Source organism: Punctularia strigosozonata (genome assembly GCF_000264995.1).
Source record: "Punctularia strigosozonata HHB-11173 SS5 unplaced genomic scaffold PUNSTscaffold_11, whole genome shotgun sequence".
In the NCBI taxonomy this organism is placed as follows: Eukaryota; Fungi; Basidiomycota; class Agaricomycetes; order Corticiales; family Punctulariaceae; genus Punctularia; species Punctularia strigosozonata.
The window spans coordinates 413,653-441,397 of NW_006767443.1; the positions used below are offsets into that span (position 1 = coordinate 413,653).

Here is a 27,745-nt window from a genome sequence, read left to right on the forward strand (position 1 = left end):
TAGCCCTGAAGATATCCCTCTGAGTATGTCCGAGTCAACACGAGACGTTCCTGAAGATTGTTTGTCGATCCGCCGCATGTCGCCGGGATCCGGGGACAGGCGCAGAGCAAAGTCACGCGTAGTCACTTCCTAAAGGGTGTCAATCATGCTCTGACAGAGGAAGCGTATTGTATTTCGGGGGCATGACAGCACAAAACCACGGGTAATGGTGCATACATACAAATTGAATTGCGAGATGCGAGATCATGTCGAATGAGCCCTGCTGAAGGTAGCGATATCGACACGTACGCGAAGCGCAGTGCGAGCGAGTCCACAGAATACACAGTGGGCTTACCATGATGAACCGGCCCTGAAGCCCAGTTATGCTCGTTCCCAAGAACGAACAGAACATCGATGTGTACCTATGCGTGTCACTGGACATGAGATCTTGAAGACGGAAAAGAGAAAAATACCGAAGCTCACCTGTGCACCGGTTTCGAGGGCTCCCACGAAATGCGAAGGTCGAAAACAGCCGTTGGCTTCCCCCGAAGGGTACTAGTCCCCCAGGCCACGAAGAGGCCGGCTGCCGGATTGCCAGCGACAGGCACTGGCAATCCTATCCTGGGAGAATCTTGTCCTTGAACTCCGGAGGGACCAGACCAGCGACCAAGGGACCAGGGGACCAGGAGGACCAGAGGCAGCTGTAAAGGCTAAAAAGGGAGCAAACGTCAGAACGCTAAGCGCGAAAAATCCCGTGTCCGTGCCACGACTATCTATTCATCTACGACTGTCTAAGAAGCTATCTAAACCACTCTCCCCATTCCAACTCCATCCAACCCCCTTTTTTCGAGGCAGACGCGTGGACGTCCGTCGAGCCCGGCGTCCCGAACTCGGCCTGCGATGGAGAAGATCGAGTGAGCAAGAGGCCGAAGGCGACACGTAGGAGCGAGAAACGTACCGAACATCCAGGCCTGCAAGCTGGCGCACCGACGTCGCCGAGGGAGATCAGTGGGTTACTGGAGGAAGCCCAGGCGATCGCAGCGTCCCGCTCTCGACCTAAGGATTAACTCAGGTGAGCAAGGCTCGACGAAAGACGCAAGGGAGAAGCTAGCTTACCGGACGTCTTTCAGCAACTGCGTCCCTCCTCTCCGAACCCGCGAAGGACACCCAAGTCGCATGAGGAAACACATCGCATGGGCATTTTCATCCACACAACGACGCGAACCTCACCAAACGGGAAGAATCGAGAAAGAACGGGCCAACGGCGCTCAAAGAGCGTCGCCGGTGTTCTCTCCCTCCTGTCCACGTCCGCCACAACGACCCAGGGCCCAACCGGTTCGAAGACTCGGACACACTCCGAATCGGCTTCGTCTTCTGTGCTTTTGTGTCGGCGGCGTGCGGAAGATAGGGGATGGTACCACCTCCTCCAGGGCCGACGCCGACGACGTCGACCCCTTCGAGCGCGTGGAGGGGCACGGTGCCTGTGGGACTCGCGCCCTAGTCCCAGGAGCCATCGGGCGCCGCCGCCGCGCACCCGAGGCTCCGCGAGGGCGCCTTAGACGCAGCCTCGCCTCGCCAGGGCTTTGAGGACGAACATGTAGTACTCATCCTGAGAACGAGGATTAGTTCGTGAAGAAGGGTGGGGACGGGAGCGGACCTACCCCGTATCTTGCCGCGTACCGATCCGCAACCTGCTCGGGGTGGAAGGAAACTCCGTGATCGATGAGGGCCTGGAGCTCAGCAAGCACCTCGGCTTCCTTCTCAAGCACTTGGACTTGATCTAACAACGTTGGTTAGTACGGACATTAGCAAAACCAAACGCGAGTAGACGTACTAGAACCCCGCAGCAGACGCGTCATCCTCCGCAGCCTCCTTGAAGACGAAGGAAGCTTCGGAAGCGCGGGCAACCTGAGCTTGAAGTTGACCCTGGGAGCCCGCGCTGGGGAAGAGGTGGACGTCGGGGAAGCAGAGCGGTCGACCTTGCAGTCAACGGTGTGAGTATCTGCAACCGCCTGCGCCTCCTTCTTCCTGCGCAGCATGACGACACTGACGCCCTCCAGCATGTGCAGAGAGCGCAGGTTGCTGAATCGCCATTCCGCACGTTCGAGGTCGTCGGCGTCGCCCTCGACAGTGCCGCTCATCAGACCGAGGATCCGATCCAAGGCGCGGGCTTCTTCGGAGATGGCGTCGGCCACTTCCTTCTCGTAGACGCGGTAGACATCTCCGAGCGCAGTGTAATTTTTGGCGAACTCGATGTACTCCATGTGAGGGCTGGTGAAGATCGCGAGTCCGGCGTGCATTCTAGATAGCTTTTAGAGAGGTAGAGGTGTAAATAGGGGTAGGTCTTTGACAGCGGCGGTGATGGCTAGAACTAGAATGCTGGAGATCAGTGTGACCGGAACACCTGGGTTTTTATACGCGCTCGATGGCAGGGAGTGCGGAAGTACAATATTTGCATCGTACCGTCGCGGGACGCGTTCAGCATTCCGCGACGATACGATGCAAGTGTGGGCATGGAAAGAGAGGAAGAGAGTCATCCGACTGTGTCGCGGAATGACGCGACTCCGGTTGCCTCACTGTCAGGGCCCTACAGCCATGAAACGCCGGTTTATCGTTTCCCTGCATCGCCTTCCACACAAGTCCTAACGAAATCCTTACACAACAAGTTAAGAGCGCGCGAGACCGCGGGTTGAGCGCTGAGCGCTGAACAGGGGACCACTTGGCAATATATACTCCCGGACCCGTTGTTACACGTGTCTCTGGCGAACGCTGCATTGATCAGGCTGCGACGATTCTGACTCCCCCAAGCTGCGCTGTCTGCACATATAGTCTGACCCAGATACTTGCGACGCTTGCTCATGCTTGCAGTACTGTTTGTCAGACGAACTTCTCGTTCAAGCTCTCTGTATGAGTCGAGTGCATATTTAAAGCTAAGGTTGCTTTCGATCTCCTTGATCATTCCCGCTCGTCGTATATTTGGTTTCTGCCGTGAAACGTGGAATCGGTGAGTGCTGTGATGTGGTAGCGATTGATTTAGTCAATAGTTGACGTATCGAAACCGATGACCGGGTCTTGTGAAGGCGCTGTCCGAGTCCACTCGGGAGAATACCGTCGTGTTCGCTGAAGCGCGGGACCCGGCGGATCTGCAGAGATTAGCAGCCGAACGGCCGGGCAAGCTGCATATCCCGAAGCTGGTATCGAGCGATGCCGAAGGCAACGAAGAGGCGGTCTCGTTCATCCGCGAGAAAGGCGGTCGTCTAGACGTTGTCATCTCGAACGCTGGTGAGTGCCACCGATGTCATATTTCAATGTGTGCTGGAGCAGATCCTGGGATTCCAGGTATAAGCTACGCGTATGGAAGATCTGCGAAAGCATTTCGAGTTCCGTGACAGACTGTTCGTTCTCGTGACTTTTGCTCGCGCTCGTAGTCATATCACATGCTCCTTTAGGTCAACGTCGTCGGTACCTTCGTCCTGTTTAAGGCTGTAGTGCCGCTCCTGAAAGCCATCAGTGCTTTCGGATACGCATTCGTTCTTATGTTCACTGCACATGTGCTGAACGTACTCGTTCTTATGTTCACTGCACATGTGTTCCCAATACTGCCGGAGAAGATGTCATATGACTTCTCCACGTTGTCAACTGGGAATATTGCTGCGCGCCCTCCGTGTACGTATAACTTGAAGCTTGCCTGGGTGGACATGCATGCTCAAACCTCCTTACCAGCTGCCTAAGCGCTCATGATATGTGATCTCGCCAAGTCCACACCATCAGATTGCACTACATAGTCTTCACAGCCCTATGATGAACCATTATAGCCGCTCCATCAGCGATCGAGGCGAAGGGAGCGTTGAGTGGCGGCTGGGCATAACTCTCCCACCGAGAAAGTATCCTGGTTGGGGGTTATACATACATTGCATGATCATCAGGTCCTGGCAGGTCAAAAGTATGGCACTTGGCGATAACGTTGGAAACCATCGATCCTGCCCACCCTTCGCATCTCGAATCCACCCGTTCTTTAACCTGCAGTGTCGACACCTCATTTACATTCCCTCTCTCCCTCACACACGCCCCTGACAGGAATGTAGCTTGCGAAGACTGGAGACCCGTTTTTCATCATCTTTTTGTCTCTGCGGCCAGGTATGCGCGATTCATACGTGACATATGCCCGCAAACGAAATCAGCCCCGATTTTTTTTCTCATAGGTGTTCGCATTCTATTATCATATATCCATTCACTCTCCATTCATTTGCTCATTGTCTATCATCTGGATCACGTTCAAAGGGACGTGCACGATAGTCAAGACAAACACGTTCTTTCTAGTACTTACGATGGGGCTGTCGCACAAGCACAACCGCCCGACCCTTCAAACCGGCATCAACGAGCGGGTTGTTGATCCCGAACCAACAACTTTTCATATAATAACCATTGTATTCTCAGAGGTTCCTTCTCCTACTTCACTCTCTTCCACTACATCCACTTTCGTCGACGTCGCTCCGGTGACATCGCCTCCCTCTCCTGCTCTTTTTACATACTCTTCTACTTCATCCACTCCCGTCGGAATTGCTCCGGTGACACCGAGCGAGGACTTCACCTTCGGTCCAGCGGCATCCGCCACTACCGATGCCGCAGCCTCTGCGCACGATTCGTCTGCTGCAACAGCAACAGCGCCTATGAGCACAACGACTCAGAGTTTTGCAGTGCCCAGTGCACCCTTTATGCCCACAATCATACCCTTGGCAACCAGCACTGGCAGCGCGAGCAAGGAGCAGACCATCGGGGAAGGTCGAATCCTAGGCGGTGTTGCCGGCGGACTCATCATCATGCTCGTGGTGTTCGTCATATTTCTCAAAATGTACTACCAGCGCAGGACGCGGAAACTCTTCGAGAAACCCCCAGGCTGCACAGAGGACGGGTCTGATACTGTATCTCCATACCCTCTACCCCTTCCGGCGACCAGCGGCCATATCAACAGAACCTCTCGAAAGTTGAGGGCATTCGCCACGCCAATTAGGTCGCTCACCAGGGGATATTCTGCCATGCAAACGTCGCCCTTCAAGATGCCCTCTGCCGAGAAGATCCGAGAGACAGATAACCCGGAGCCGTTGGTCGTTTTCAATCCAACTGCCGAGAAGATCCGAGAGACGGAGAACCCGGAGCCGCTCGTGGTGTCAAATCCAGCTGCTATAACACAACGATCGTCGCTGTCGCAGCCGGACGGCGGCACGCAAAACCCCGCTCAGTAAGCTGCCTTGACGGAGACGGAGACGCAGCAGCGGGATCGCAAATAGCTTGTCGCTGTGCACACGTTAGCAAAGCAGCCGCCGCCATCGTATGGGGGTACTACGAACTAGGGGTTTGCAGCTTTCGTTTCTCGCTCATTGCAACGGAGGATGTCGTGTCCGATGCTTTCCAGATTATACCCGGATGGCGAAGGTTATGGGACCATTGTTGCCAGTACAAACCCTCTATGCGAAAGACAATTATTCGGCACGTCATTGTTGATTATGAGCATAGGATATACAGATGATACAAAGCTTCCGTGTGCAGGGATGTCTTTAATGGTAATTTCTGGGAGTTCGGTCGTCGTAGGGGTGTAACGCGCCGGTCCTGCTTCCCTGCAGGCACGTTCAAGGTGCATCTTACATTGCACGATATGAGATGAACTTCCAAAAAGCGGCCTGACCTCTGCGATGACTGCATTGCTTACTCGACGTGAACCTCTGTCTGAGTTCGTACAGGCCCTGGGAGCGGCAGCGAGGAGGATCGTATTCGGCCGAGGCGCTCCGCTGCAGCGGAGATGTTCCACGTAGCTTCCACGCGACGTTACAACGATGGACAATCCCTTTCTGGAGATACCCTTCATGCAACGCGGCAATGGCGACCAACTGTGGCCAGCATACCAACCGCGATTTCGCCCGGAAACGTGATGTGGTTCAAGTGCATACAACGCTGGGCATCCTTCGGAGGGATACTGCGGGCGATGGGCGCATCGTCGTCAAGCTGTGTTGTTCGAAAAGGGCATCAGTATTGCGATGTAGGCTACCTGTTCTGGATGAATTCCGCGTTCTTCCTCATTGCTGCTGCTTTGCCATCATGGTAGATTCTTTCTTATACGTGGCCTCAGCCCTTCGGCATCTTAGACTGCAGCAAAAGTTGTCATCGGCTCGCTCAAGTTTGCTGTGATACCGCAAAGCGCTGGTTTGGTATGTGCCACAAACTTCGTGTTTTTCCAACTCTGATCGTTTTATTGTAGTTATTTTCTTTCATAAACAATAGCGGCACTGTAGCGGACCGTCCGACATGGCACCAGGAATCACCACCATCACCACAGTCCAGTTAATCACGGTGCACCCCTCACCGTCCTCCAATGCAGCGAATGTTGTTACAGTCTCTACATTTGCCCTCACCACGATATTCATTTCACCCACCTCCGACAGCACCCTCGCTAGCAGTGGGAGCGTCAGCGGGCCGGTGACAAGCCAACTCGTTACCGCCGAGCCCTTCAGCTCTGCGTCGGGCGTCAGCACTGTGGTGTCTCTGACTCGTGCTAGCTCTGCCCATGACAGTTCAACATCATTTACCGCACCCTCCAATGCGCCGCTTGCATTATCAAACAGGAGCACGTCAACGATACGCGCAGGCCCGATCGCTGGCGGCGTCGTCAGCGTATTAATCGTCTTCCTCGCTGCGTTCGTCGTCCTCTTCAGGAAACGCAGGAAGCAAAGGGCAGAGGGACGCTCTGAACCACTACCACGCCCCGACCAGGCCGAAGAGATTCATCCCTATCCTTTACTATCTCCGACCACTGCCGTCCGAGGCAACAGAATCTCCCGCAAGTGGGAGACGCTCGCCAGCGGTTCCTCCTCCTTACGAGCGTCTCCTACTCCCGGCGTCCCTGCAAACCCCGCGAGCCACGCGAAGACGCCCGTCGTTAGCGTACGGCAAACCGAGAACCCCGAACCGCTCGTCGTCCACGACCCCTCCGCCATCATCGATTTGCACTCGACAGCTGCGCCGTCGATCACCGATAGCGCAGCGCGAGACTCGGACCAGGAGACCATCTTGATCGAGGCGCTCCGGAGCGCCGTGGAACATCTCAATGCTGTTCAGGCGTGGGCGGAGCGGACCCGACAGCTTCCACCGCCTTACCAGGACACCTCTGGGAGTGCGCAGCCAACGCTTTCCTTGCGTGGTAGCTGAGAGACATGCCACCCCATCACTCGCCCAGGACCTACTTCTCTCCCATGGCTATGCGATTTACCTTTCGGTCGTCCTCCACTAGCGCATAAGGTTGTTATGGACGTTCGAGGAAGATACCCCTTCTATGTATTTTATACCAAAGGCACGATTGTTCCGGACGTCATTGTGGATTAGGAGTACGATATACAGATATTTTACAGAACGTCGCTCATTATGCGGTGTCTTTGTTGATTTGTGATGATCAGCCGAATCTCGTGATAGGATTGTATGCGCTTCCTACCCCGCCCATCCTCGGTAGTTCTTCATAACCGAAGTTCGAGCGGGTTTGCGTGAAGTCGATTGGGTGAGGATGTTTGCATTGTTACGGATGGACGGTAATCGGGGGCAGAAGCGGAAGCAAGAGGCGGGCAGAGTCAGTGCCGATTGCGCAACATCATTTGCGAGCGCGTCGTACTAGGCCCGCTATGAGGAGGGTACCGACGGCGGCTGCACCAGCGGCGAGTGCCATCCCGATGTAGCCCTCTACGGGGAGATGCTATGATCAGCACAAAGATCGACGATATGAAGACAGGAAAGGGCCTAGCGTACCTTGTTGCACCTTCTTCTCGATGAGCGACTCGAGGCTCTGCGCCTGCATGTTCTGGGGCTCTTTGTCGAGAAGGAGCACGTTAAACTTGCGCGCCTCCTCGTAGTTGCCCATCTTGTAGTGCCCTAGCGCGAGGTAGTAGAGGCACTCTCTGCGTCGTCCGGGCTCTGCGCGGTATATCTCTGACGAACGGGAGTTCGTGAGATTCTTCATGCCATATACAAGCTAATGCGGAGGCTCCCGGCTCACCCTGCAGTAATCGGACGCCTTCCACCTGGTGTTCCCGCAGCGGACTCTTGACGAGACCCCAGGCATAGTTGAACTTGGTCTGCACGGTTACGTGCGACTGCGCCAGTTCGCGTTCGTACTGTAACCTCAGGACCTGGAAGGGGGGCGCGTGTCAGCTTCCGAGACGTCATCGGGTTCCGGTCGGCAAACTCACGTCCAGTTCATCGTACGATAGCGACACCTCCGCATCTGCAGCGTAGGGTAGTTCTGTGGCCTTCTTCATTCCGACAAGAATTGGGGAAAGGTTGAATGAGGTTGTGTAGGGAAAGGCTGTTAAGAGGAGGATGCGTGCTGCGTGCGGCAAGAGCTGCGTGCCCGGCTGTGCCGGGTGATTCGCACGCTCCCTCCTCTTTCTCCAACGTTCGAGCCAGCGCCTCATTACCCAACGACTCGAAAAACAGCACACAAGGCGCCAAAAAAGGGCTATCTATACGAAATGGCCGACGTTGGTGAGTGTAGAACCGTCTCGCCACCTCTCTCGAGTCTCATCCCTGGGCGGCAACGTGCAGGGTACGGCGACAGAGGTGAATACCCTCCCCCTCCTCCGCGTCCGAGCCTCGCACCGAAAAAGACCTCTTTTTTTTCTGCTATCTTCTCCCTTCTACCAGCTAGCTAGCCCTTCGATTCACGGTCTCTAGCGGTCTCGCTGTGCTATACCCTTGCCCCGCGCTACCCAGGCGCCCTCCCCCTACTGACCGCCCTCGGATCGCGCCTTCCAGCAGAGCCACGTATACTCACCCCTACCCCTTTTTTCTCCCCCCTTCTAGACCGCCACGAGCGCCACCGCCCCTCCCGGTACGACGACAGAGACAGGGACCGCGACCGCTACGGCGGCGGCGCCCCCCGGCGAGACGACAGGCGCGAGCGCGACTACGAGCGCGACCGGCATGGCGGGCGCGGGTACGACGACCGGCGCGGCGGCGGGCGGCACGACGAGGACCGCCGAGGAGGCGGCGGCGGGCGCGGGCGCGACGACGACAGACATCACGGGCGCCGCGCGGACCACGGAGAGGACAGACGCGGGCGCGGCGGCGGCGGCGGCGGTGGCGGAGGCGGCGGGCGCGGCGCGAGGGAGAGCCCGGAGCGGCGCTCGCCGACGCCCGAAGGCGCCGTCCCGCTCTCGCAGCGGAAGCGCAAAGCGAGCGGGTGGGACGTGCACGCGCCCGGGTACGAGCAGTACACCGCGATGCAGGCCAAGCAGACCGGTGAGCATCGTCGAACGTCGGTACGCGGATAAGGAGAGCAGTCGCTGACACCGTATGCTTTTGCGCACAAAACAAGGTCTGTTCCCGCTCCCGGGCGCGAACCGGACCCAGGTACCGCCCATCCTGGCCGTCCCCGGCCTGCCGCCACCCATGCCCGTCCCCTCGTTCGGGATGGGCATCGGCGGAAACCCGAACCTGTCGCGCCAGTCGCGCCGGCTGTACATCGGCAGCATCACGCCCGAGATCACCGAGCAGAATCTCGCCGACTTCTTCAACAGCAAGATGATCGAGATGAGCATTGGCACCGGCGGCCCGGGCAACCCCGTGCTCGCCGTGCAGTGCAACTACGAAAAGAACTACGCGTTCGTCGAGGTGGGATCTCGTGTTACTCCTTATGCAAGCTCTGGTGTCTGAAGTGGAACGATGCATATAGTTCCGGAGTGCGGAAGACGCTACGGCTGCCATGGCGTTCGACGGGATCATCTTCCTCAACGGTCCTCTCAAGATTCGCCGCCCGAAGGATTACGGCGGGCCCGACCCGATGGGCGCGGGGTTGCACGTTCCAGGCGTCGTATCCACGAACGTACCGGATTCGATCAACAAGGTCTTCGTGGGTGGCCTGCCCGCGTACCTGAACGAGGAGCAGGTGATGGAGCTCCTCACGAGTTTCGGCGAGCTCAAGGCGTTCAACCTCGTGCGCGAAAACGGCAACGGTCCTTCCAAGGTAAGTCTATATCACGTTTCCCACGGGGTGACCCATACACTCATAAGCCACGGGACCAGGGCTTCGCCTTTTTCGAGTACGTGGACGAATCGGTCACGGACGTGGCCATCCAGGCGCTGAACGGGATGGAGCTCGGCGATCGGTACCTGGTGGTGCAGCGGGCGTCGGTGGGGGCCAAGCCGGGGATGCCCAACCTGCCGTACGAGCAGTTCCCGGAGCTGCCGCGGCCGATCATGCCCGCGGGGGACGTGTCGAACCGGGACGCGCGGATCCTGCTCATGCTGAGCATGGTCGTGCCCGAGGACCTGGTCGACGACCAGGAGTACGCCGACATCTGCGAGGACGTGAAGGAGGAGTGCGAGAAGTTTGGGGCGGTGGAGGATCTGCGGATCCCGCGCCCGGCGAAGCGGGATCGCACCAAGTGGGGCGAGGGCGCGGGGGGCCAGGCGCCGATGTCGGCGCAGGATTATCAGCGGATGGACGAGGCGGCGGGCGTGGGGCGGGTGTACGTCAAGTTCCGCGAGGCGAGGGCGGCGGGGGACGCGCTGAAGGCGTTGGCGGGGCGCAGCTTTGGGGGGAGGAGTATCATCGCGACGCTGTTGAACGACGAGAGCCAGACGTCGCCGCCGCTGCATGTGATCTTTGCGCCGCAGCCGGAGGCGCCGCCGCCGCTCCCGTCGTCGTGATGAATGAACGGGGGAAGTCTGAGGCGGACGGCGGCGGTGGTGGTGGTGGTGGTGCTTGGTGGTGGTTGGCCTTGGCGCTGTCGCCGCAATATGTCCTCTTCTCTACTCGATGTGTTGTTTTGTACATGTTTGGTGTGCGCAGATCATTGTCGTGCTTTGCGATGACTTCGATGTTGGCGATATGTTGGGTTATGTGGGTATGTCGCGTTGACGTTGTGGGGTGACGCGTGACGTCTATTGTACGGCATCGGTTGCTCGATCGTCGTTACTTAGTCTCTTTCACCTCTTCGATCGGCGAGCTTCTAGCATCGTCGCGTATATCATGCGTAACGTTACTTAACCGTCGTAAATTTAAAGCTTGTGTTTGTCGGGCACTGTGACCGCGTTTCAATCTGTCCGCAAACGGCAGGAGGATGGACACCATACAGGAATGCATTTGCGACTGCCGCATCCGGACTCACGGTCTAGTCGGCTCTACCCCAAATGCGTGCAAGGTCCTTCCCGGCTTTGGATGCGAGAGCTCCTTTCCGCTTTCGAGTTCTGGAGCGCGGACAGGCCCTGCGCCTCGTGCCGGTCGGTGGCCGGTGGCGGCGCGTTCTTTCGCTTCCGCCCTTCCATCTGAAAAACTCGCGGAGGGGAGGGGAAGGGCCTGGGCTTCGCCTGCGCTCCTGTCCGTCCTGGGCCTCTCTCCCCTCACGCGTCCACGCGCACCCGTCTATCAGCCGTTCCAGCGTTGCCCATCGCTCCCATCTCCGTCCGTTCGCGCCCCTGGGGGTGCCTCCCCTGTCTGAACTTCTAGAGACATATGGCTGTGCGAACGCTTTTGTCCCCCGCCAGGGCAAGGGGCGCCCTTCCGCGAACGACGATCGTTATGATGATGCTGTAAAAACGCTCGTAATCAAACCCGGGATGCTCGGGAAAAGCGCGTCGACATCTCGACCCCGTCTGATCTCGTTTATCTCGTCCCCGGAGTCCCAAAAAAAGCCAGGGGCGAACGCAGATAAATGCAGCGCGAATGACCACTAAAATGGAAACCTTCCTGCATGACAGGCGCGACGCAACCAACCGGTATGCGTATGTACGCTTGTATGCGGAGGCGGGGGTGGATCGGATCGGGGCCCACCCACGGCATTCATACTCGACGTCCGGACAAAGTTTAACTCGCTTGGAAGCCAAAGGCCCTTACGCGGCGCGCGATCGCCACTAGTAGAGACTTAGCCCCCCCCTCCTTCCTGTCCCCTCGACCCATCTCTCCTCCCCCCGCCTTTGCTTCCCGCCGCCACATCAGCCACGCCCCTCGCGCGCGCGAGCTTCTTTCCCGATATCTAACTCCTCTCTGTTCTCTCCCTCCGAGCTTTGGCTGTCGCATCTCCGAGGGTCGGACAGCCCGGTAAAAGGGACGCCGTACGCGTCAGGGACCGGAACGAAGAGCAGCCCCCCCACCCACCCTCCCCCCTGCTACTTTTGGTTCCGCATTTGCTGCCGCACACGCGCGCGATCATAGTCTTCTGTATCGTGCCCTCTCCTCATCCGGCGCACCCACTACCCGTTCTTTTACTGTACGATCCACGCCAATCTCTGTTCCTCTCTCTCTCCGCACCTGTTCCAAAACAAAACAAACACGACTACGACACCCACGCCGGTACCCAAACGGAACGTGATGTGGCCGTTCACGGACTCGGCGAAGCGACGCGCGGAGCGCGTCACGGCGCGCAAACGGACGGACCGCGCGTCGCTCCTCGCGCGCGCAGCGCCTTACGTTCCCGGGACGCACGAGCCCTTCGTCCGCGCGACCGGTGCGTTCTGGGCCCCTTCCCCCCGCGCCTCTGCTCACCCATCCCCCTTCTCTTTTTTTTTTTTTCTTTCTTCCCGGTGTACGGCGGCTTCTTTCTTATTTGTTATCTGCCCATAGCGCCGGAAATCGTGAGGAACATCGAGTTGGGCAGGTGGACGGCGGCGGCGGTCGTCGACGCGTACGTCGCGCGCGCCGCGGTCGCGCACGCGCAGACGAATTGCATCACCGAAGGTGAGCGAGTGAGCGAGGCGAGCAAGGTTTATCATGGGAGGCAGAGCGCGCACCCGCACCACGGTAAAAAAACGACTTCGCCGCGCCGTGCGCACAGATCGCCCGGAACGCTCTGTTCCGCTCCTCAGCGCGTTTGGAACGTCTTTTTTTTCCTTCTCCGCCTTCTCTTCGCCCCCGTTCCCCCTTTTTTCGAGTCCGGGTCTGGGCTGACTTCTCACTTCCCTTTTCCGGCACACGGCGTTGTCTTCGCAGTGCTGTTCTCCCAGGCCAAGGAAGAAGCGGCGGCGCTCGACCGGGAGTTTGCCGAGACGAAGCGGCTGCGCGGGCCGCTGCACGGGGTGCCCGTCACCTTCAAAGACCAGTGTAAGGCCCAAAAAAAATAAAAACCTTCGTTTGCTTTTTCGCGGTTTTGGTGTCGCTGACGAACGACTGGGCGGGTGTATGTTGCAGTCGACATCAGCGGATGGGATAGTTCGGTCGGATTCACGACGTGGGCCGAACAGCCCGCGACCGCCAACGCCGACGTAAGTCCCCTCTTCCTCCTCCTCCTCCTCCTCCTTTCATTTCACCTCCACTCAAACCCCGTCCCGCTTCATTCGGTGGTGATCGCGTACGTAACAAAAAAACGCTGACGGGCACGCAAAACGCAACGCACAGATCGTCGCGCAGGTGCGCGCCGCGGGCGGGATCGCGCTCGCCAAAACGAACGTGCCGCAGACGATGCTCGCGTTCGAGTGCGCCAACCCGCTCTGGGGCACGACGACCCACCCGCGCGACCCGGCTTTCACCTGCGGCGGGAGCTCCGGGGGCGAGGCCGCGCTCCTCGCCCAGGACGGCGCCGCGATCGGCTGGGGGACCGACATCGGCGGCTCGCTGAGGTGACTTATTCTCCCCCTCCCCCCTTCCCCCAACCTCCGTGGATTCGAGTCGAGTCGAGTCGCGTCGCTGGTTTTTCCGGGGGGGTTCGCTCTGTTTGATTCCAACCCAGCTCGCTCACGTGTTGCTCTCTGCTTCCGCCCCTTTTTTTTCTTTTCTTCAAGGATCCCGGCTGCCTATTGCGGGATATACTCGCTCAAGCCGAGCTCGCGGCGGGTGTCGCTGCGCGGTGCCCGAGGTCCGCCCTTGCTCCGTGTCCCATATGCGTTCGCGTTCGCGCTCATCGCCCGGTTGCAGATCCCGTCTCCGGCTTCGAAGGCGTGCGCACCGTCGCGGGTCCCATGGCACGGTGCGTAGCCCGACCCTCTTGCCGCTTTCCGGGGCGCCCGGTCTGATAAATGTCCCCCCCTCGTCGTAGATCGGTCGAGGAAATCGAGCTCGCGTGCCGTGCCGTGTTCGGGTTCGACGACCCCTGCGCGGACGTCGTCCCGCTCCCGTACCGCGACGTCGTCCTGCCTCCCAAGCTCAAGGTTGGATTCTGGACCGACGGTAACGTGTTACGTTCCGAACGTGAATGGGTTTTTCGCGTTCTGAAAACGATATCGCGCACAGATGGCTTCGCGAAGGCGTCGCCGGCGTGCAAGCGCGCGGTGTTGGAGGCGGTCGACGCGCTCCGGCGGGACGGGCACGAGTGCGTCGAGATCGCCGTGCCGGGAGGTCAGCGCCCCAGCTCGCCTCCTACCTCGGTGCTCTCGGATCGCCTGACGTGTCTTCTCCCCTTCCCTGTACCGTACTTTTTTCGTGATTGATAGGTTCGGAGGCGATGCAGCTCTTCATGGGCCTCACGTCCGCGGACGGATATAGGACGGTCAAGTCGCACCTCGGACCGGATAAGATGGTACGCGGTATTCTGACCGCAGATTTGGCGCGGATGGCCTGACTTTCGTCTGTTTTCCAGGAGAGCAGCCTGACGCTCACTCTGATCGGGCCCACGATATGGGGTAGGTCGCGGCCAGCCTGACGAAAGCAGTGTCGACTGACACTTGACTGACGCGTGTCTCGACCTTTTTCTTTTGCCTGCCTCTCCTAGGCTGGGCGCGGCAGCTCATCGTCTGGATGCTCCGGTACGTCATCGGCGACGAGCACTACGCGCAGTTCGTGGAGAACGGTCAGACGAAGCGTATGGACGAGTACTACCGCTGGAATGTGCGACGGGACGCGTACGCGCGCAGGTTCTACGACGAGGTGTGGAATAAGCACGGGCTGGACGGTATCGTTTCGCCCGTGCAGGCGCTCCCTGTTCTCGCGCACGGGTACGCCCTTCGCTCCTCCCCTCTCGCACGAACAAGTACGACATTGGGTTGATGAAAATCGCGTCACAGGCAATGCAAGAAGCTGAGCGGGCTCGCGCACGCGACCGTGCTGTACAACATCGTTGACTGCCCCGTCGGCGTCCTCCCCGTCACGCGCGTCGACCCGAAGCGGGACGCGCTCACGCCCGAGTGGACGAAGGCGCGGCCGGGGGCCACGGGTTCGGCGCTGCTCGAGGGCATGCTCTACCGCGACCGTCGGCCGGCGTACGACGCGGCGAAGCTGGCGGGCATGCCTGTCGGGGTGCAGCTCGTGGGCAGGCGGTGGGAGGAGGAGAATGTGGTGGAGATGATGAAGGTGCTCGATCGCGCGCTGGGGGTGAGCAGGGGGTTCGGGCCCGGGTCGGTGAGGCCGCCGGCCTGAGTCTCTCCTCTCTTTCTCGCGGGAACCGGGCGGTTAAGGCGACACCTCTCCTCGGCCTTGGTTTAAACATGTAACAACGCTCGTTTCGCCTTCTTTATATTGGTCGGTAGTAGTATCCTGTGTAATGGTGTCGGTTAATACGTAGATACCCCCCCCCCTCGTCCTCCCCCTCCCCCTCAGATCCTTAATCGAATCAAACTAGTGCTTTACCTCTTTTTGGACGCCGCCGGCGTGTGAGATACTGACGACTGATCAATACGCCCTTTTGCCTTCTCTCTTGTCCTTCGCCTTCTGATCCATCTGGGACGACATGGAGGACGATAAGCGCCGGGAACGGGACGCGAGATGGGGAGAGCGAGGCGCACCCAGGTCTTTTTGCAGTCCCTGTACGCCTGGAAGTAGTCCGTGCACGCGTCGCGGTCGTAATCGTTCCGGTTCAAGCACTCCATCGACGCTTTCGCCGCCGCCTCGCACGGGCTGCTTGGACCCAAAACCCGATCGTGAGGTTCGTTTTCCCATGCGCAAAGAGAAGGTTTTTTAAACAAATAAAACGCTCACTCGTAGAACTTGGTGTAGGCCTGCCGACTCTGGAGAACGATGCCGTGTGAGCGCTGAACACCGGACAGGGGTCCCGCGTTCCGCTAAGCTAGCTAGCTAACTTGCGACGCACCTTGAGCTTGGCGCGGTAGTCTTCGGGGTCGACGAGGTCGTCTGGATCCGGGAGCGGGGCGGGTTTGGGAGGCTCTGGAGGCGCTTGAGGCTCGGACGACCACCAGCCTGTTAACCAACCCATCGCGAGGAGGCCTGACAATGGGAGGAGTACGGGAAACCGCCGAAAGTGCGACGGGAAAGCCAGTGCTCCAGTGGTGCGCTGGGGTATGCGCAGCCACCTCCTATTCATCTGGCCTAATTTGGCGTCAGACTATGCCATACGGATACCGCACCAGTCGCCACAGCGTGGTTCGCGGACTGCAGCAACGCAGGATTTTTTTACGCTGATGACTATACACTAGTATAGGTAGTGCGCCTCCAAAATGGACGTGTCGGCACACGAAAGCTATGCATTAATGTAGAGGATGGTATAACATGACGACATCTTCGTAGCGTATATATATGAGAAGAGCGGCGGCGGTGGGCTATGCGTCCCGAATCAGGACCTCTGCCGGAGCATAATCAACGTCGTGCATAGCGAAAGACCATACCGAGAAGAGCACTCACTGAAGAACTCGTACGATAACCAACATAACGCGTTGCTCGGCATGAACGTCACCACGCGCGGTGACAAGCCCCGCGAAAACCCCCTGAGCCCATCGCGCTGCCATATGATCCGGAACGCGTCGAGCATCCCCCGCGCCTGCCGAATCTCGGAGTCGTGGCTCGTCCCGCGTGTCTGCAGCAACGTCTTCGCGACGTCGAGCGGCGTCGTGACGCCCGCCGCGACGCCGCCCGCCAGGCCGCCTGCGATGACGTGCGTGCCCGGCGCGTACTCCCCAGAAGGGTTCATCGCGCGCTTGATCTGCTCGTACACGGTGAACTGCACCGCGGTGAAGGGCACGGTCATGGTGAGCGTCGTCGGGTAGGAGATGTAGAAGGCGCCGACCCCCTCCGTCGCGTACACCGTCCGGGCGCAGGTCCACATCGACCGGAACTGCGACTCGTGCACTTGCATGCGCTGTTTTATCACTGGAGTGGAGGGAGGGGCGGGGGGCGTGAGCGGAGAAACTAGGAGAAGGGGGGGGGAGGGGGCTTACCGTCGAAGGGGTTCATGAGCGCGTCGCTCGCGATGGTCGCAGATGCGCCGGCGAGCGCTGGAGAAAATGGGCATGAGACGGGACGGCCGAAATCAGGAAGACGAATCGCACGTACACGTCGCTATCCACTGGTTCCCGATCCTGTTCCCGCCCGCGAGCTCCTTCACGGCCTCGTACGTCCCAAAGTGGACCGCGTGCGCGGGCCCGGCGCCGACGATGACGCTCGACACGCCCCGCCAGAGCGCTGCGGCGCCCTCCGCGGCCGATATTCGCGTGAACGCGTTCCCGATCCCAGTGTAGACCGCCGCAGGGGAAGCCGCGAGCACTTGCATCCGAGTCTGCGAGTCATGGCAAAAAAAAAAGTGCGGTGAAAAGAGGCTTTGGTTGAGTATGTGCGGAGGGGGTGGGGGGGGACCGCCAGTGCGGGCGAAAAAACGGGGCAAGGGCTCACCTTAATCACGTCCACGGGAAACATCACAGCATGTTCTGTTATGCCAGCCTAGCGACAAAAAAAACGAGCGCGCAGTCAACAATCCATCCCATTTCTTCTGCGTCCATGACGTGGCGACGGGAAGGGCGTACCAAGGCTCCTGCCAGCATGCTGACCTATATTCCCTGCCATGAGCAACGACGAAATAGTGGCGCAATCGGCTCGAAAACTCACGCCAAGCGGTGCGTTCGAGGAGAGGCCCTCGTACTCGATCTCCTCTACGACCTCCATGGTGTTATCAGATTAGACGAAGGAAGGGGGGTTTGTAAAGATGGGGGCACGCGGCGAGGGGTGCTCTGGATCCTTTGATTTTTGGTGTCTGAGGCAATCTGCGGTGCTTGCCGACTGGCGTTATACACGTCACGCCGGCGCGATTCGTATGTTCGGCGTTCGGCTTTGTCGTGAACAGCCCGCGACGCGCGGACGGCCGGCGGTAGGGGGAGGCGGGAGCAGGTGGAGGGCGCTGCGAACCGCGAGGCTCGAGCCCTATTTTGAGGCCGGGGAGGTGGGCGAGGGAGGACGTGGACGCGGGAACGTTGGACGGCCGTGAGCTCAGGATCGCTCGTGTCCCGACAGACCCGACATCACACGCGCTCCGAGCGCAACATCGCGAATATCAATTTCATCTTTCGTACAAACGACAGCGCAACACGCCGCAAGAAACGAGCGAGCACATCTATATAACAAGCCGTGGCGAGATATCGACCGGGTCAGTCTCAGCTGCGCCGTCCTATTTCTGCTTTTGCTGCGCCGCAAGCCGGTCGTGCTCCTCGATATCTCTGCACACACACGCGGACGAAGAGGGTCAGCAACGCCCAATCAGATCGTGGGAAGACTCACGTCGCTTCCCACGGATAGTCCAGCCTATGAAAATGCCCGAGGCGTGATGAGGCGCAATGCTGGTGAAGAATGGAAAAGGATTACTCACCAAACGTCGGGCACCTCAGCACCAGCGAAGTAGCTGCAGGGTTACGGCGAGGGATGCATCAACATGCACGGACGAAGGACTGAGGATAGGGCAAGGACGCACGGGACATCGGACGGGATCTGACCGAGCTTCTCCTTCTGCTTGTTGTGCACGACGAAGATGGCGAACTTCGTCCTCGCGGCCTCGCGCTCGGATTCGGGAAGCGTGGCAAGTTCAGCCTCGACGTCTTTGCGCAGCTCGGCTATGGCGTATCTGGGGAAGCACGTTCGTGTGTTCATTTACTTGGCCAGTGGCTGAACGTCGCTTACTGCAGAGTCTTGCGCGAGTCGTCCACTTCATCCTATAGATACCTCGACTTAGGGAGATCCGTTTTCGACAAGGAGACCAATGGCAACTTGCCACGATGAGAACACGACGACCGAGCAACTTTTGTTTCGACTCCTCTCCGCTGAGAAGGCCATAATAAGCGAGGGATCTCGTCGGCAGGCACACGAACGTACAGCCATTGCGTCCGGACCACCGTCTCTCCGATCGCTTCCGCCGTAGTACCTGGCAGCTCCTCATAAAGCGACAGGCCGATTGCGTAAATCGGGATATTTCGCTTTGTGGAAACGTCCTTGAGGAAGGTCCTCTACGAGCATATTGGAGTTCAGCTCCATGTTTGCAGATAGATGGGTTTGACAGGTCGTACCATAACACGAGCAGGGAAGAAACCACTGCGTGCATGTATAGAGTCAGTCTCATCTGACCGGGGCTGGCCGGTGTTGCGGGCCTCGTATGCTCACCCTCCACCTGTGGATCCATTCTCTTATGAGACGCTGGTGATACTAGGGAGAACGAATGTGCTTGCCGATAGCGATGAACATGTCCGGCTTGAACTCGGCCTGAATCTTCGCAGCCGACGTCTTAATCATGTTGTGCACCTCATTGTAGGTCACGCGAGCGTGTTCTGGTTCGATCGACATTTCAGAGAGTCTATCTAGGTAGGCGAAGGTGGGGAGATGCGGGGAGAGCTTGCAGTTGGCGAATGGAGAGAAATCATTTTGGGAGAGATAATCGCGATCACGTGAGAATACATTGAAACTATATGCGCACAGCCACCCGATAGGACCTTCTCGCGCACGTTCGTCACCGCGGTTCTGTCCGACTTGCGACGGCTACAAGTCCGTATCGCTAAGGCGCTTGCTCCCTCTGTCCTTAAACTGTTGACTACGGGCTGCTCGGAATTTACGGCGAGGGCTGCGAGGGCTGCCGCATCTTCTCAGGCTCGCGGCCACGGCGCGGCGCGGCGAAGACGCGGGACCACAGCCAACGAGCGAGTCTCGAGGTTAGAAAACACTGCATCCTTGAGGGATGGGTTCCCGGAGTACTCGTCCCAGCATCGCGCACAGCATACGTTGAGCACTGCTGGCGAGGTTCGTCCGCCGCATCAAGATCATTTGCGTCTTGCGCGACACATAAAGAATGATAAATAGCTCAAGACACCGCCAGATTCAGATTCTCAATGTAGGCCGTCACAGGGTAGAGTTCGAGTTTGATTCCGCAGATCGTCGTGGTAAGTAACGCACGTTCCGGTTCCGGGAGGCACCCGAGAGCTGTATCGATTCTCCGATAAACATAAGCTCATCTTCGAGTATGATAGATTAAACCACGCTTGTGCCTGCGATTCGAGCGCACACTATCACTGCAGACATGGACGAGCTGTTGGCGCGTGCCTGCCTCGGTAGCGATATGTGAGTTCCAGCCCTCATTGGCTTAGCCGTCTATAATTCCGCTCAACTTCGCGAAGTCTTAAACCTCGAAGAAGGTTGAAAACATACCGCGTACCTGGGAACCGTGTTCACAATCGGATATCCCAACACGGACCAATTGACTCACTGAACTGGTACCGCACACACCTACCGTGGCTACTTCTGTGCCAGTTTGTCAGCCCTAGACGCCGCGATCTCGCGCTTGCCGATGCGCCCTCGTTGCGAACCACAGCCGTCGGCCCATACCGTTCTTCGCCGGCCTTCCGACTCACACCAGATCGCCCTGGACTTCTGGTTCCGTTGAAGATTCACGCACTGGTTCCCGTACGATGAATTCGGGCACAAGCATATGTATACCGGTCAATTCAATCCTGTGTTGCCCTGCCCATGGCGGAATGGCGTCCGTCCTACTGGTCGCGTTTACCAGCTCGTCCCCCTGTCAGCACTCCCACTCGCGATGCCACGCCGACCTCGTCCCTCAATATAAGCCAAAACCCTCCATGAGCATGCGCACCCTGCTTTGTTCCTGGACACGTCTCTCGATAGCACGATGATCAACACTCCGACCGTATGGCTTGTCTCTGGTTCTAATCGCGGAATAGGTACGTCGAGATGTTTCCAAACCAGAACCGTGATCGCTGTTGCTTTTGTTGTGGACGCCCGAATTTGATGCGTTTCGCATTTCGCAGGCCTCGGAATCGTCGCACTGCTCGCGGCCAGACCGAACACGGTCGTGTTCGCTGGCGCGCGCAATCCGTCCGCAGCCACGGATCTGCAGGCCCTCGCGGCTAAGCACCCCGGGAAGCTGCACATCGTCAAGCTCGTTTCGAGCGATAGACAGGGAAACGATGAGGCGGTGGCCGAGATCAGACGAGTGGCGGGCAGGCTTGACGTCGTGGTCGCCAACGCTGGTAAGCGACGTTCATGAAACTACACCGGGCCAGATGATCTGTGACACGGCACGATGCAGGCATATGTTCGGCGGTGAACCGGGTTCTGGACGAGTCGCCGGATGCTGTGAGGGAGCACATGGAGGTGAGGACACGCCATCCCCACTTTACCTTACGAGAGAGTCGTTAATTAACGAATCCCGCATTTTTTGATCAGGTGAACGTTGTCGGAACGCTCGTATTGTTCCAGGCGACGTACTCCCTCCTGGTGGCAAGCACGCCCTCGCCCAAGTTCATCATCATCTCCTCCATCGGCGCCAGCATGGTGCTATCTACTCCGCGCTCGCACAAGCTATTCGCATACTGTGCGAGCAAGGCCGCCGAGAACTGGATGGCTCGCAAGATGCACTTTGAGCACGAGAGCGACGGCCTCAGTGGGTTCTCCCATGAACATGCGCGTTTTCACTGACTGAAATGCAATCAAGTCGTGTTCCCTATGCATCCAGGTGCAGTGGCGACTGACATGAGTACGTGCTCTTGATCTAGTTTCGTAATTCTTTTCGCTGATGCTGATACGAATGCTTGACAGCGGACGCAATGCGGGCTCAGGACGAAGAGATGAGGGGGTACGAGTATTTGACTCCCGAGGAGATCGCCAACCACATCGTCGCCCGGATCGACGGTGCAACGCGCGAAAACGCTGGTGGACAGTTCGTGAACTATGACGGATCGCGATTGGAATGGTGATGATGGACACGCAACGCCAAAGATGTGAGGGTAGGCGAGGTTCTTGAGATATCCAGCACAATGACTGATTGACGCAGGAACAGAGTTCACGCACCAGCCATCCTTTCGCAGTTGACTGGGAAATGAGTTTCAGCATGTACAACCTATTAAAGGTGTCTGAACAATCCTTATCCAACGTTGACATTACGACTTGTATCGACAACGTCATACGTGCATACCGGCCGACTTCAAGAACATTACCCGGGACTGTTACCTCTACGCAAGACCCTGGCTCCGTTGCTATCACGTGGATGGGTACTATGCTTGTAACGTCACGCGTTCATGAACGCGCCGTCGAATACACGGTTGACACGTACTTATCCTCATACTGTACAGTCTTGCGCAATCATGCGGATACCATTTCTAAGAAGAATCATCGATGACGGGTTCCTGAGAGATACTGGTGTGTTCGTCACTGCACCAGCGTCAATTGCATCTAAAGTATCTTCAAACAATGCCCTCAGATCTCTCCGAGGGCACTACAACCGAATTGCGCTCGCCTTGCGCTGCTCCATGGAACCCTCCGAATCAATGGTGGCCTCACGTCTTTTATGAGCCGCCGCTCAATCAAGCGACTGTCCAAGACAGCGTTGCAAATATGCACATAATGCATGCCCGGCGTGCCCGAGCTCCCTGTGCCGAGATGTCAGGTAGCGTTCCGTGCACCATAACTCACGCTATCCGAAGGGCTGACGTGGTCCTCATGCCGAGAAATAAATCTCGTTGCTGACAGACCGACCCATATCACAGATAGGGAGGCCGATAGGGCCTACTCAAGTCGGCCGAATCGCCATTAAGGACGCCATCCAGTTCTCTCTGCTATTCGCATCTCCTAGCCAGATCATCTCTCCGAACATGACAAACGCTCCCACTGTTTGGCTTGTCTCCGGCGCAAATCGCGGAATTGGTTGGTCATTTTTCGTTCTGCGATGTTGTCCATGATGCTCAACCTTTAATGCGTAGGTCTTGCGATCGTCTCGGTCCTCGTCGTAGCGAGGCCTGACACGATTTCGCCGGAGCTCGTAACCCCCCCCCCCCCCACTGCTTATGATCTGCACGCGCTCGCCAAAAAGCATCCGGGAAGCTGCACGTCCTGCAGCTCGTCTCCAGCGATCGACAAGGAAACCAGGACCGTGGCAGAAATAGAACGGCTTGTAGGTAGGTTGGATGTCGTCGTGGCTAATGCTGGTAGGGTGTATATCTTGCGACGGTTCCATGTCGGTTTTAATAATGCATCTGAGCAGGTATTTGCTACTCGATCAACCGAGTGCTGGACGATACTCCCGAAGCAGTGAGAGAGCACATGGAGGTTCGTTCGCTTCGTATTGCTGCAGCGTTCCAAACGGTAACTCACTACTGCGCGATGGATCCCGCAGGTCAATGTGATTGGCACGCTCGTGCTCGTCCAGGCGACATACCCGCTCCTCGTTGCGAGCACCAAGACGCCCAAATTTATCCTGATCACCCCCCTTGCAGGGAGCATGACAGTCTCCCCGCCTATCCCACTCCTGCTCTTCTCGTACTGCGCCAGCAAGGCCGCCGAGAACTGGATGACGCGCAAGATGCACTTCGAATACGAGAGCGACGGTTTCGGTGCGTATTGCCTCGCGCGCGCCTCCAAGGTACGCCGACGATCCGCGCTGACGCGCTGTCTTGCAGTCATATTCGCGATGCATCCAGGCGCGGTAGCCACGGGGATGAGTAAGGAATCTGTATTAACGACACCAATCCTCCAGATGCCTGATCCTGCATATTACTAGCCGATGGGGGCGCGTGAAGGACGAGGTCATGGCACACCTTGACTACTTGACGCCCGCGGAGGTCGCGAACGAGATTGTGGCTCAGATAGACGAAGCCACGCGCGAGAATGCTGGAGGCCAGTTCGTGAGTTACAACGGGACGCGTCTGGAGTGGTAGAGACGCGAGCTGTCAGTATATATTCAATGCTTTTGGATGATCGCAAAAGAATCTGGAACGCACTCCACGTCAAGTACGGGTCTCCAGTCATACATGATGCAAAAGTGCGCATTACGAATCGACATGGCCGTTCCTCGACGTGACGAAGTGCAAAACCAGTATCAACAGAATGAGCACTGTTGTAACGGCACTATCGACGTAGATAACTGAAGGGCACATGAGAACGATTGTACATGTCGGAAACCCTTCTCCTTCAAATGGATGAGCACTACTTACTATACTCCTCTGGCGATACGAGGGCAATACGACGCAAACCGCACTCCCTCAGTTCGCGGATTCCCCGTATGAAGGCGGCGACTGTCGGCATCGTTCCGCCCGCAGGGCGTTGAGCTGATCGACCGCCCGTTGCAACGCCTCAATCAGAACTACCTCCTGATCGGAGTCTTGCGCGCTGTGAGCCGCGATTGGCGGCGGCAGCGTCTGCGAGGTCGGAATCACAGCGGGATTGGAAATGACGAATGGCTCCGGATTCTCGGTGTGTTGGGTGTGCTCCACGGATGCCGGCTTTTCGGGTCTTTGAGAGACGCTGAGAGCAGGTGACGCTTGCGCGGTGGAAGGTCTGAGGGAGAGCGAGCGGATCGGCGTTGCCAGCGCCTTCCATCTTCCAGAGGATTTGTGGGTGCGGCTGTTGGCCGCCGGGGAGGGAACTTGAGGGTAGGGATGAATTTCCTCCATCCAATCACTCCCTCTTCCAGCGCAATCTTCCCGGCTCCGTTTTTGCAACCGTCTGAACAGGACCACTGAGACGACGATCATGACGATGAGTCCGCCAACAATCCCGCCGGCAATCCGACCCACGGGAACCGAGGATGCGCTCCCTGTAGCCGGTACAGATGGTGAATCGTTGTATGAGGTAGAGGATATGGTGCTACCGCTGGAAGCAGAAAATGAATCACCGATGGAAATCTCGCTGGAGCCCGATGGAATTGCCAAGTCACTGGAAGTAGTATTAAATGCAAATGAAGCACTGATGGAGGACTGCAGCTGGATGGGAGATGCCATGCCAGAGTCGGTTCTTGGGGCACTAATGGCTGTTGAGCTGGCGAAAATGGAGCTCCCGATCAGGGAAGCTGACGGGAGATTTACGGTGAAACCTTCGGGAAGAAAAGTTGTTGCCATGTCAATCTAGGTGAAAGGCAGGCCAAAGAACTGGAAGAGAACATCTAGGAGTGCAAGGAGCAGGGGAGTTACGGCACGTACTGCAGTGGTGGTCCCACACAGCACAGTTTGGTGAGGTATGAGATCTTGCGGCGAGGAGTGCACACAGCGGTATGCGACGTTGGTACTGAAACAAAGAGGAGGGTCAAGGTGAAAACAGTCCCAGCCAGGGGGGGTCTTTAACGCGTCGCCAAAGTAGCATCAAGTAAGTATAGCAAGTCAGGTAACCAGCTTGCTGCTGATGCGCCCACAGCCCAGATATGATGGTGCGATGGGCGCTGGATTCACCGGAGTGCACTCCCCGCTTCATCAGCAGTCTGCTATGCCTGCAAGTTAGCTGCGGGTTAATTGCTCGATCATCGACAACCTCGGCCGTCGTGTGACTTCCTCTGGCCGCTTTGGGTTACTGCTGTAGTAATTCCTAGTAACTCGTTCGCCGATTCGACCTGCACGTGTTATTACTGAGCCCGTCGCTATGTTTTGCCTGGAATCCGAGAGCATTGGACGAATGTGGTCTGCGTGCGACGCGTTGCATAGCCGTGAAGCCTGAACAGCAACGGGGCCAGGTTCAGAAACATCGGAAGTCGGGTTGACGGTGAGCTCTAGATTCACTCACATACGGTCTTTGCAACCCACTCGATCCTCATACGCAAGCTACAGCTTATGTAGCTATCATCACTCATCTACATCGCCGGAACTCCGCCGGAACCGGCGAACACAGCCGCGTCTGCGAATGGCCGACACGACACGTCTACGATGTCACTGTAAAAACGGAACCAGGAATGGCTGCAGCTTCCGGCAGATTTTATCGGACAAGATGCCCTTCGACATGTCTACGAGGCATTATCCCACTCGGAAGGCCTACTATCAGCAGCATGATCACCCCTACCGTGTGGCTCATCTCCGGCGCAAATCGCGGAATCGGTACGCGATAACCGCCTTACCGCCGTTCCTATGTTGACCTAGTCTTGCGTCTCGGCAGGCTTGGGCATCGTGAAAGTGCTCGCGGCTAAGCCGGACACGCTCGTCTTCGCCGGCGCGCGCAACCCACCCGCCGCGACCGACCTGCACGAGCTCGCGGCGCAGTATCCGGGCAAGGTACACGTCATCTAGCCCGTATCGGGAGACAGGGCGGGGAATGACGCAGCCGTAGCCGAGATCAAGCGCGTTGCGGGAAGGCTGGATGTCGTGGTAGCGAATGCCGGTGAGCGTGGGATCCATAGCATGGAGGACGGCGCAAGGATCTGACGCGCATTTCGCACAGGAATATGCTCTTCAGTCAGCAGAGTGCTAGATGAACCCCCGGACGCATTGAGGGAACATATGGAGGTTAGTGTCCCGCTTGCTAGAAATTCCGACCACATATCGCTAATTGTGAACCTTAGGTCAACGTGATAGGCACCCTCGTCTTATTCCAGGCTACGTATCCCCTCCTCGTAGCGAGCACCAAGTCCCCCAAGTTCATTCCGATCTCCTCCATTGACGGCAGCCTCACTATCGCTCCGCCCGTACCATACAAACTCTTCTCATGCTGCGCAAGCAAGGCTGCCGAGAACTGGCTGATCACACGCAAGATGCATTTCGATCATGAAAGCGATGGCCTCGGGTGCGTGCTCATTGATTCATGGACGTACGCTAGGCAATGGCCTCATGTTTGCTCTACGTAGTCGTGTTGGGTATGCATCCAGCTGCCGCGGAGACGGGGATGGGTACGCCAACTCCAGTTTCTCTGATCAGCCTGAGACGCTGATGTGAACGATCGTCAGCCGATGCGCTGCGCGAGAACGTTGGAGGCAATATGACGGCAAGCGGCTCGAATGGTGATCATCGTGATCAAACACGTTACCATACCTGCATATGTGAGATGGCCTGTAGCCTAGTGGGACGATCAGCCCTCGTGGTTGATGGACGCTGATTTGCGCGCACGGCCCTCAGCATAACGAGGCGTAAAACTCAGCAGGACCTATAACATTTCAGTAGGCGGAGCGCAATGTGCATCGTGTTCTTGCCGCAATGATTATAATGATCATTGTATTTGAGTTGGTATCCCTTGCGCCAACGTTCTCTGAGGAGGAAAGGTTCATGTGTAGAAGTCAATGGCACTAGCGTGTGACGTGTTCGCAAGTGCGTTTGTACCGGAGGTTAGTCGTTCACCGTTTGACCATAGCGAAATGCTATGCAACACCTCGGACAGATGAACATCAGATATCATCAGCGATAGAAAACATCAGACTAATTCCGGGATCTCTAAATATGGATGTTGGGCGGAAAATTTGCCCATCCGGTATAATCCGGTATACGTTCGCGACAGGGGTCATGCACCGGCCATGATCGCCAGAAACTGGGAGAGGGCATGCGTCAGATTGACGGCTACCTCCCTGTCAGCAGCCTGGGCGGCGAGAGCGTCGCTGTCCGCGCTCAGCGGAGGCCGGTTCGGCGCGGAGCACAGTTCGAATCGTTGACCGCCGCCGTTCGCGTACGAAGGAAAACCTCCTGCCAACGAGCGACCGGATCGGTACCGAGAGCGTCTCTTGAGAGTGCTTCGGGAATTGAGAGCGTCCAGGTTCAGGACCCGGGGGGCGGCCCGCGGTTATCGGATGCCACAGAGGTGGGTACAGCAACGCATCCTCGGCTTGATCGTGCTCTAGCAGTTTGCCATGAAGTTTCTTCTGCCGCCGCGTACGTTTCTGTACATCCGAACAGCAAGTGC

General features: G+C 57.7%; 11 protein-coding genes across 11 annotated transcripts; 7 read left to right on the plus strand and 4 right to left on the minus strand.

The window, feature by feature from the left end:
- Positions 1–661: 661 nt before the first annotated feature.
- PUNSTDRAFT_127523 (uncharacterized protein) lies at positions 662–2,279 on the minus strand (the record flags this gene model as incomplete). The annotated part of the gene is made up of 5 exons (XM_007386489.1): positions 662–874; positions 938–1,035; positions 1,096–1,588; positions 1,641–1,759; positions 1,814–2,279. The coding sequence occupies 3 exons, from the start codon at positions 2,277–2,279 to the stop codon at positions 1,535–1,537; spliced, it is 639 nt and encodes a 212-aa protein (XP_007386551.1). The 3' UTR covers positions 662–874; positions 938–1,035; positions 1,096–1,534.
- Positions 2,280–4,307: 2,028 nt separating this feature from the next.
- Positions 4,308–5,222, plus strand: PUNSTDRAFT_136879 (uncharacterized protein; the record flags this gene model as incomplete). The annotated part of the gene is made up of 1 exon (XM_007386490.1): positions 4,308–5,222. The coding sequence occupies one exon, from the start codon at positions 4,308–4,310 to the stop codon at positions 5,220–5,222; it is 915 nt and encodes a 304-aa protein (XP_007386552.1).
- A 621-nt stretch (positions 5,223–5,843) lies between these two features.
- PUNSTDRAFT_145446 (uncharacterized protein) lies at positions 5,844–7,179 on the plus strand (the record flags this gene model as incomplete). The annotated part of the gene is made up of 3 exons (XM_007386491.1): positions 5,844–6,013; positions 6,080–6,182; positions 6,233–7,179. The coding sequence occupies exon 3, from the start codon at positions 6,280–6,282 to the stop codon at positions 7,177–7,179; it is 900 nt and encodes a 299-aa protein (XP_007386553.1). The 5' UTR covers positions 5,844–6,013; positions 6,080–6,182; positions 6,233–6,279.
- A 433-nt stretch (positions 7,180–7,612) lies between these two features.
- On the minus strand, positions 7,613–8,276 carry PUNSTDRAFT_73253 (mitochondrial fission 1 protein; the record flags this gene model as incomplete). The annotated part of the gene is made up of 4 exons (XM_007386492.1): positions 7,613–7,701; positions 7,768–7,947; positions 8,015–8,147; positions 8,208–8,276. 4 exons carry the CDS (start codon positions 8,274–8,276, stop codon positions 7,613–7,615), a joined length of 471 nt encoding a protein of 156 aa, XP_007386554.1.
- Positions 8,277–8,489: 213 nt separating this feature from the next.
- On the plus strand, positions 8,490–11,037 carry PUNSTDRAFT_145447 (uncharacterized protein; the record flags this gene model as incomplete). Its single annotated transcript, XM_007386493.1, has 6 exons — positions 8,490–8,502; positions 8,563–8,577; positions 8,692–9,258; positions 9,335–9,630; positions 9,692–9,982; positions 10,042–11,037. 6 exons carry the CDS (start codon positions 8,490–8,492, stop codon positions 10,666–10,668), a joined length of 1,809 nt encoding a protein of 602 aa, XP_007386555.1. The 3' UTR covers positions 10,669–11,037.
- A 1,182-nt stretch (positions 11,038–12,219) lies between these two features.
- Positions 12,220–16,134, plus strand: PUNSTDRAFT_54403 (amidase). Its single transcript, XM_007386494.1, has 15 exons — positions 12,220–12,464; positions 12,581–12,694; positions 12,947–13,057; positions 13,145–13,218; positions 13,352–13,572; positions 13,735–13,808; positions 13,868–13,919; positions 13,989–14,287; positions 14,383–14,468; positions 14,529–14,571; positions 14,661–14,883; positions 14,953–15,604; positions 15,670–15,781; positions 15,863–15,891; positions 15,975–16,134. The coding sequence occupies exons 1-12, from the start codon at positions 12,329–12,331 to the stop codon at positions 15,302–15,304; spliced, it is 1,785 nt and encodes a 594-aa protein (XP_007386556.1). The 5' UTR covers positions 12,220–12,328; the 3' UTR covers positions 15,305–15,604; positions 15,670–15,781; positions 15,863–15,891; positions 15,975–16,134.
- Positions 16,135–16,346: 212 nt separating this feature from the next.
- PUNSTDRAFT_90865 (mitochondrial carrier) lies at positions 16,347–19,478 on the minus strand. Its single transcript, XM_007386495.1, has 15 exons — positions 19,324–19,478; positions 19,259–19,265; positions 19,165–19,189; positions 18,974–19,104; positions 18,782–18,921; positions 18,576–18,725; positions 18,474–18,506; positions 18,386–18,409; positions 17,720–18,324; positions 17,638–17,661; positions 17,507–17,554; positions 17,171–17,393; positions 17,056–17,112; positions 16,523–16,987; positions 16,347–16,463 (listed from the first exon to the last, which is right to left on the minus strand). Exons 9-15 carry the CDS (start codon positions 17,774–17,776, stop codon positions 16,441–16,443), a joined length of 897 nt encoding a protein of 298 aa, XP_007386557.1. The 5' UTR covers positions 17,777–18,324; positions 18,386–18,409; positions 18,474–18,506; positions 18,576–18,725; positions 18,782–18,921; positions 18,974–19,104; positions 19,165–19,189; positions 19,259–19,265; positions 19,324–19,478; the 3' UTR covers positions 16,347–16,440.
- A 170-nt stretch (positions 19,479–19,648) lies between these two features.
- Positions 19,649–22,023, plus strand: PUNSTDRAFT_90866 (NAD(P)-binding protein). Its single transcript, XM_007386496.1, has 9 exons — positions 19,649–20,028; positions 20,116–20,206; positions 20,263–20,826; positions 20,914–21,135; positions 21,195–21,259; positions 21,332–21,548; positions 21,600–21,641; positions 21,704–21,891; positions 21,945–22,023. The coding sequence occupies exons 3-8, from the start codon at positions 20,775–20,777 to the stop codon at positions 21,859–21,861; spliced, it is 756 nt and encodes a 251-aa protein (XP_007386558.1). The 5' UTR covers positions 19,649–20,028; positions 20,116–20,206; positions 20,263–20,774; the 3' UTR covers positions 21,862–21,891; positions 21,945–22,023.
- A 732-nt stretch (positions 22,024–22,755) lies between these two features.
- Positions 22,756–23,817, plus strand: PUNSTDRAFT_46352 (NAD(P)-binding protein; the record flags this gene model as incomplete). Its single annotated transcript, XM_007386497.1, has 6 exons — positions 22,756–22,807; positions 22,864–23,058; positions 23,145–23,209; positions 23,277–23,522; positions 23,560–23,585; positions 23,661–23,817. 6 exons carry the CDS (start codon positions 22,756–22,758, stop codon positions 23,815–23,817), a joined length of 741 nt encoding a protein of 246 aa, XP_007386559.1.
- A 324-nt stretch (positions 23,818–24,141) lies between these two features.
- On the minus strand, positions 24,142–24,879 carry PUNSTDRAFT_136887 (uncharacterized protein; the record flags this gene model as incomplete). Its single annotated transcript, XM_007386498.1, has 1 exon — positions 24,142–24,879. One exon carries the CDS (start codon positions 24,877–24,879, stop codon positions 24,142–24,144), a length of 738 nt encoding a protein of 245 aa, XP_007386560.1.
- A 1,031-nt stretch (positions 24,880–25,910) lies between these two features.
- PUNSTDRAFT_136888 (NAD(P)-binding protein) lies at positions 25,911–26,859 on the plus strand (the record flags this gene model as incomplete). The annotated part of the gene is made up of 7 exons (XM_007386499.1): positions 25,911–25,959; positions 26,018–26,133; positions 26,194–26,239; positions 26,300–26,364; positions 26,421–26,641; positions 26,703–26,744; positions 26,802–26,859. 7 exons carry the CDS (start codon positions 25,911–25,913, stop codon positions 26,857–26,859), a joined length of 597 nt encoding a protein of 198 aa, XP_007386561.1.
- Between the last annotated feature and the right edge of the window lie 886 nt (positions 26,860–27,745).

What these genes read in the sequence shown, in the direction of transcription:
- PUNSTDRAFT_54403 (XM_007386494.1), top strand. Translation starts at nt 12,329, where the DNA reads ATGTGGCCGTTCACGGACTCGGCGAAGCGACGCGCGGAGCGCGTCACG. An exon ending in ACCTCGGACCGGATAAGATG is followed by an intron (nt 14,469 to 14,528) that starts GTACGCGGTATT and finishes TCTGTTTTCCAG; the next exon opens with GAGAGCAGCCTGACGCTCAC. An exon ending in CTCCCTGTTCTCGCGCACGG is followed by an intron (nt 14,884 to 14,952) that starts GTACGCCCTTCG and finishes ATCGCGTCACAG; the next exon opens with GCAATGCAAGAAGCTGAGCG.
- PUNSTDRAFT_90866 (XM_007386496.1), top strand. Translation starts at nt 20,775, where the DNA reads ATGATCAACACTCCGACCGTATGGCTTGTCTCTGGTTCTAATCGCGGA. An exon ending in CTGTGAGGGAGCACATGGAG is followed by an intron (nt 21,260 to 21,331) that starts GTGAGGACACGC and finishes TTTTTTGATCAG; the next exon opens with GTGAACGTTGTCGGAACGCT. An exon ending in TGCAGTGGCGACTGACATGA is followed by an intron (nt 21,642 to 21,703) that starts GTACGTGCTCTT and finishes AATGCTTGACAG; the next exon opens with CGGACGCAATGCGGGCTCAG.
- PUNSTDRAFT_90865 (XM_007386495.1), bottom strand. Translation starts at nt 17,776, where the DNA reads ATGGAGGTCGTAGAGGAGATCGAGTACGAGGGCCTCTCCTCGAACGCA. An exon ending in TTCCCGTGGACGTGATTAAG is followed by an intron (nt 17,394 to 17,506) that starts GTGAGCCCTTGC and finishes CATGACTCGCAG; the next exon opens with ACTCGGATGCAAGTGCTCGC. An exon ending in GCTCATGAACCCCTTCGACG is followed by an intron (nt 16,988 to 17,055) that starts GTAAGCCCCCTC and finishes CCTCCACTCCAG; the next exon opens with TGATAAAACAGCGCATGCAA.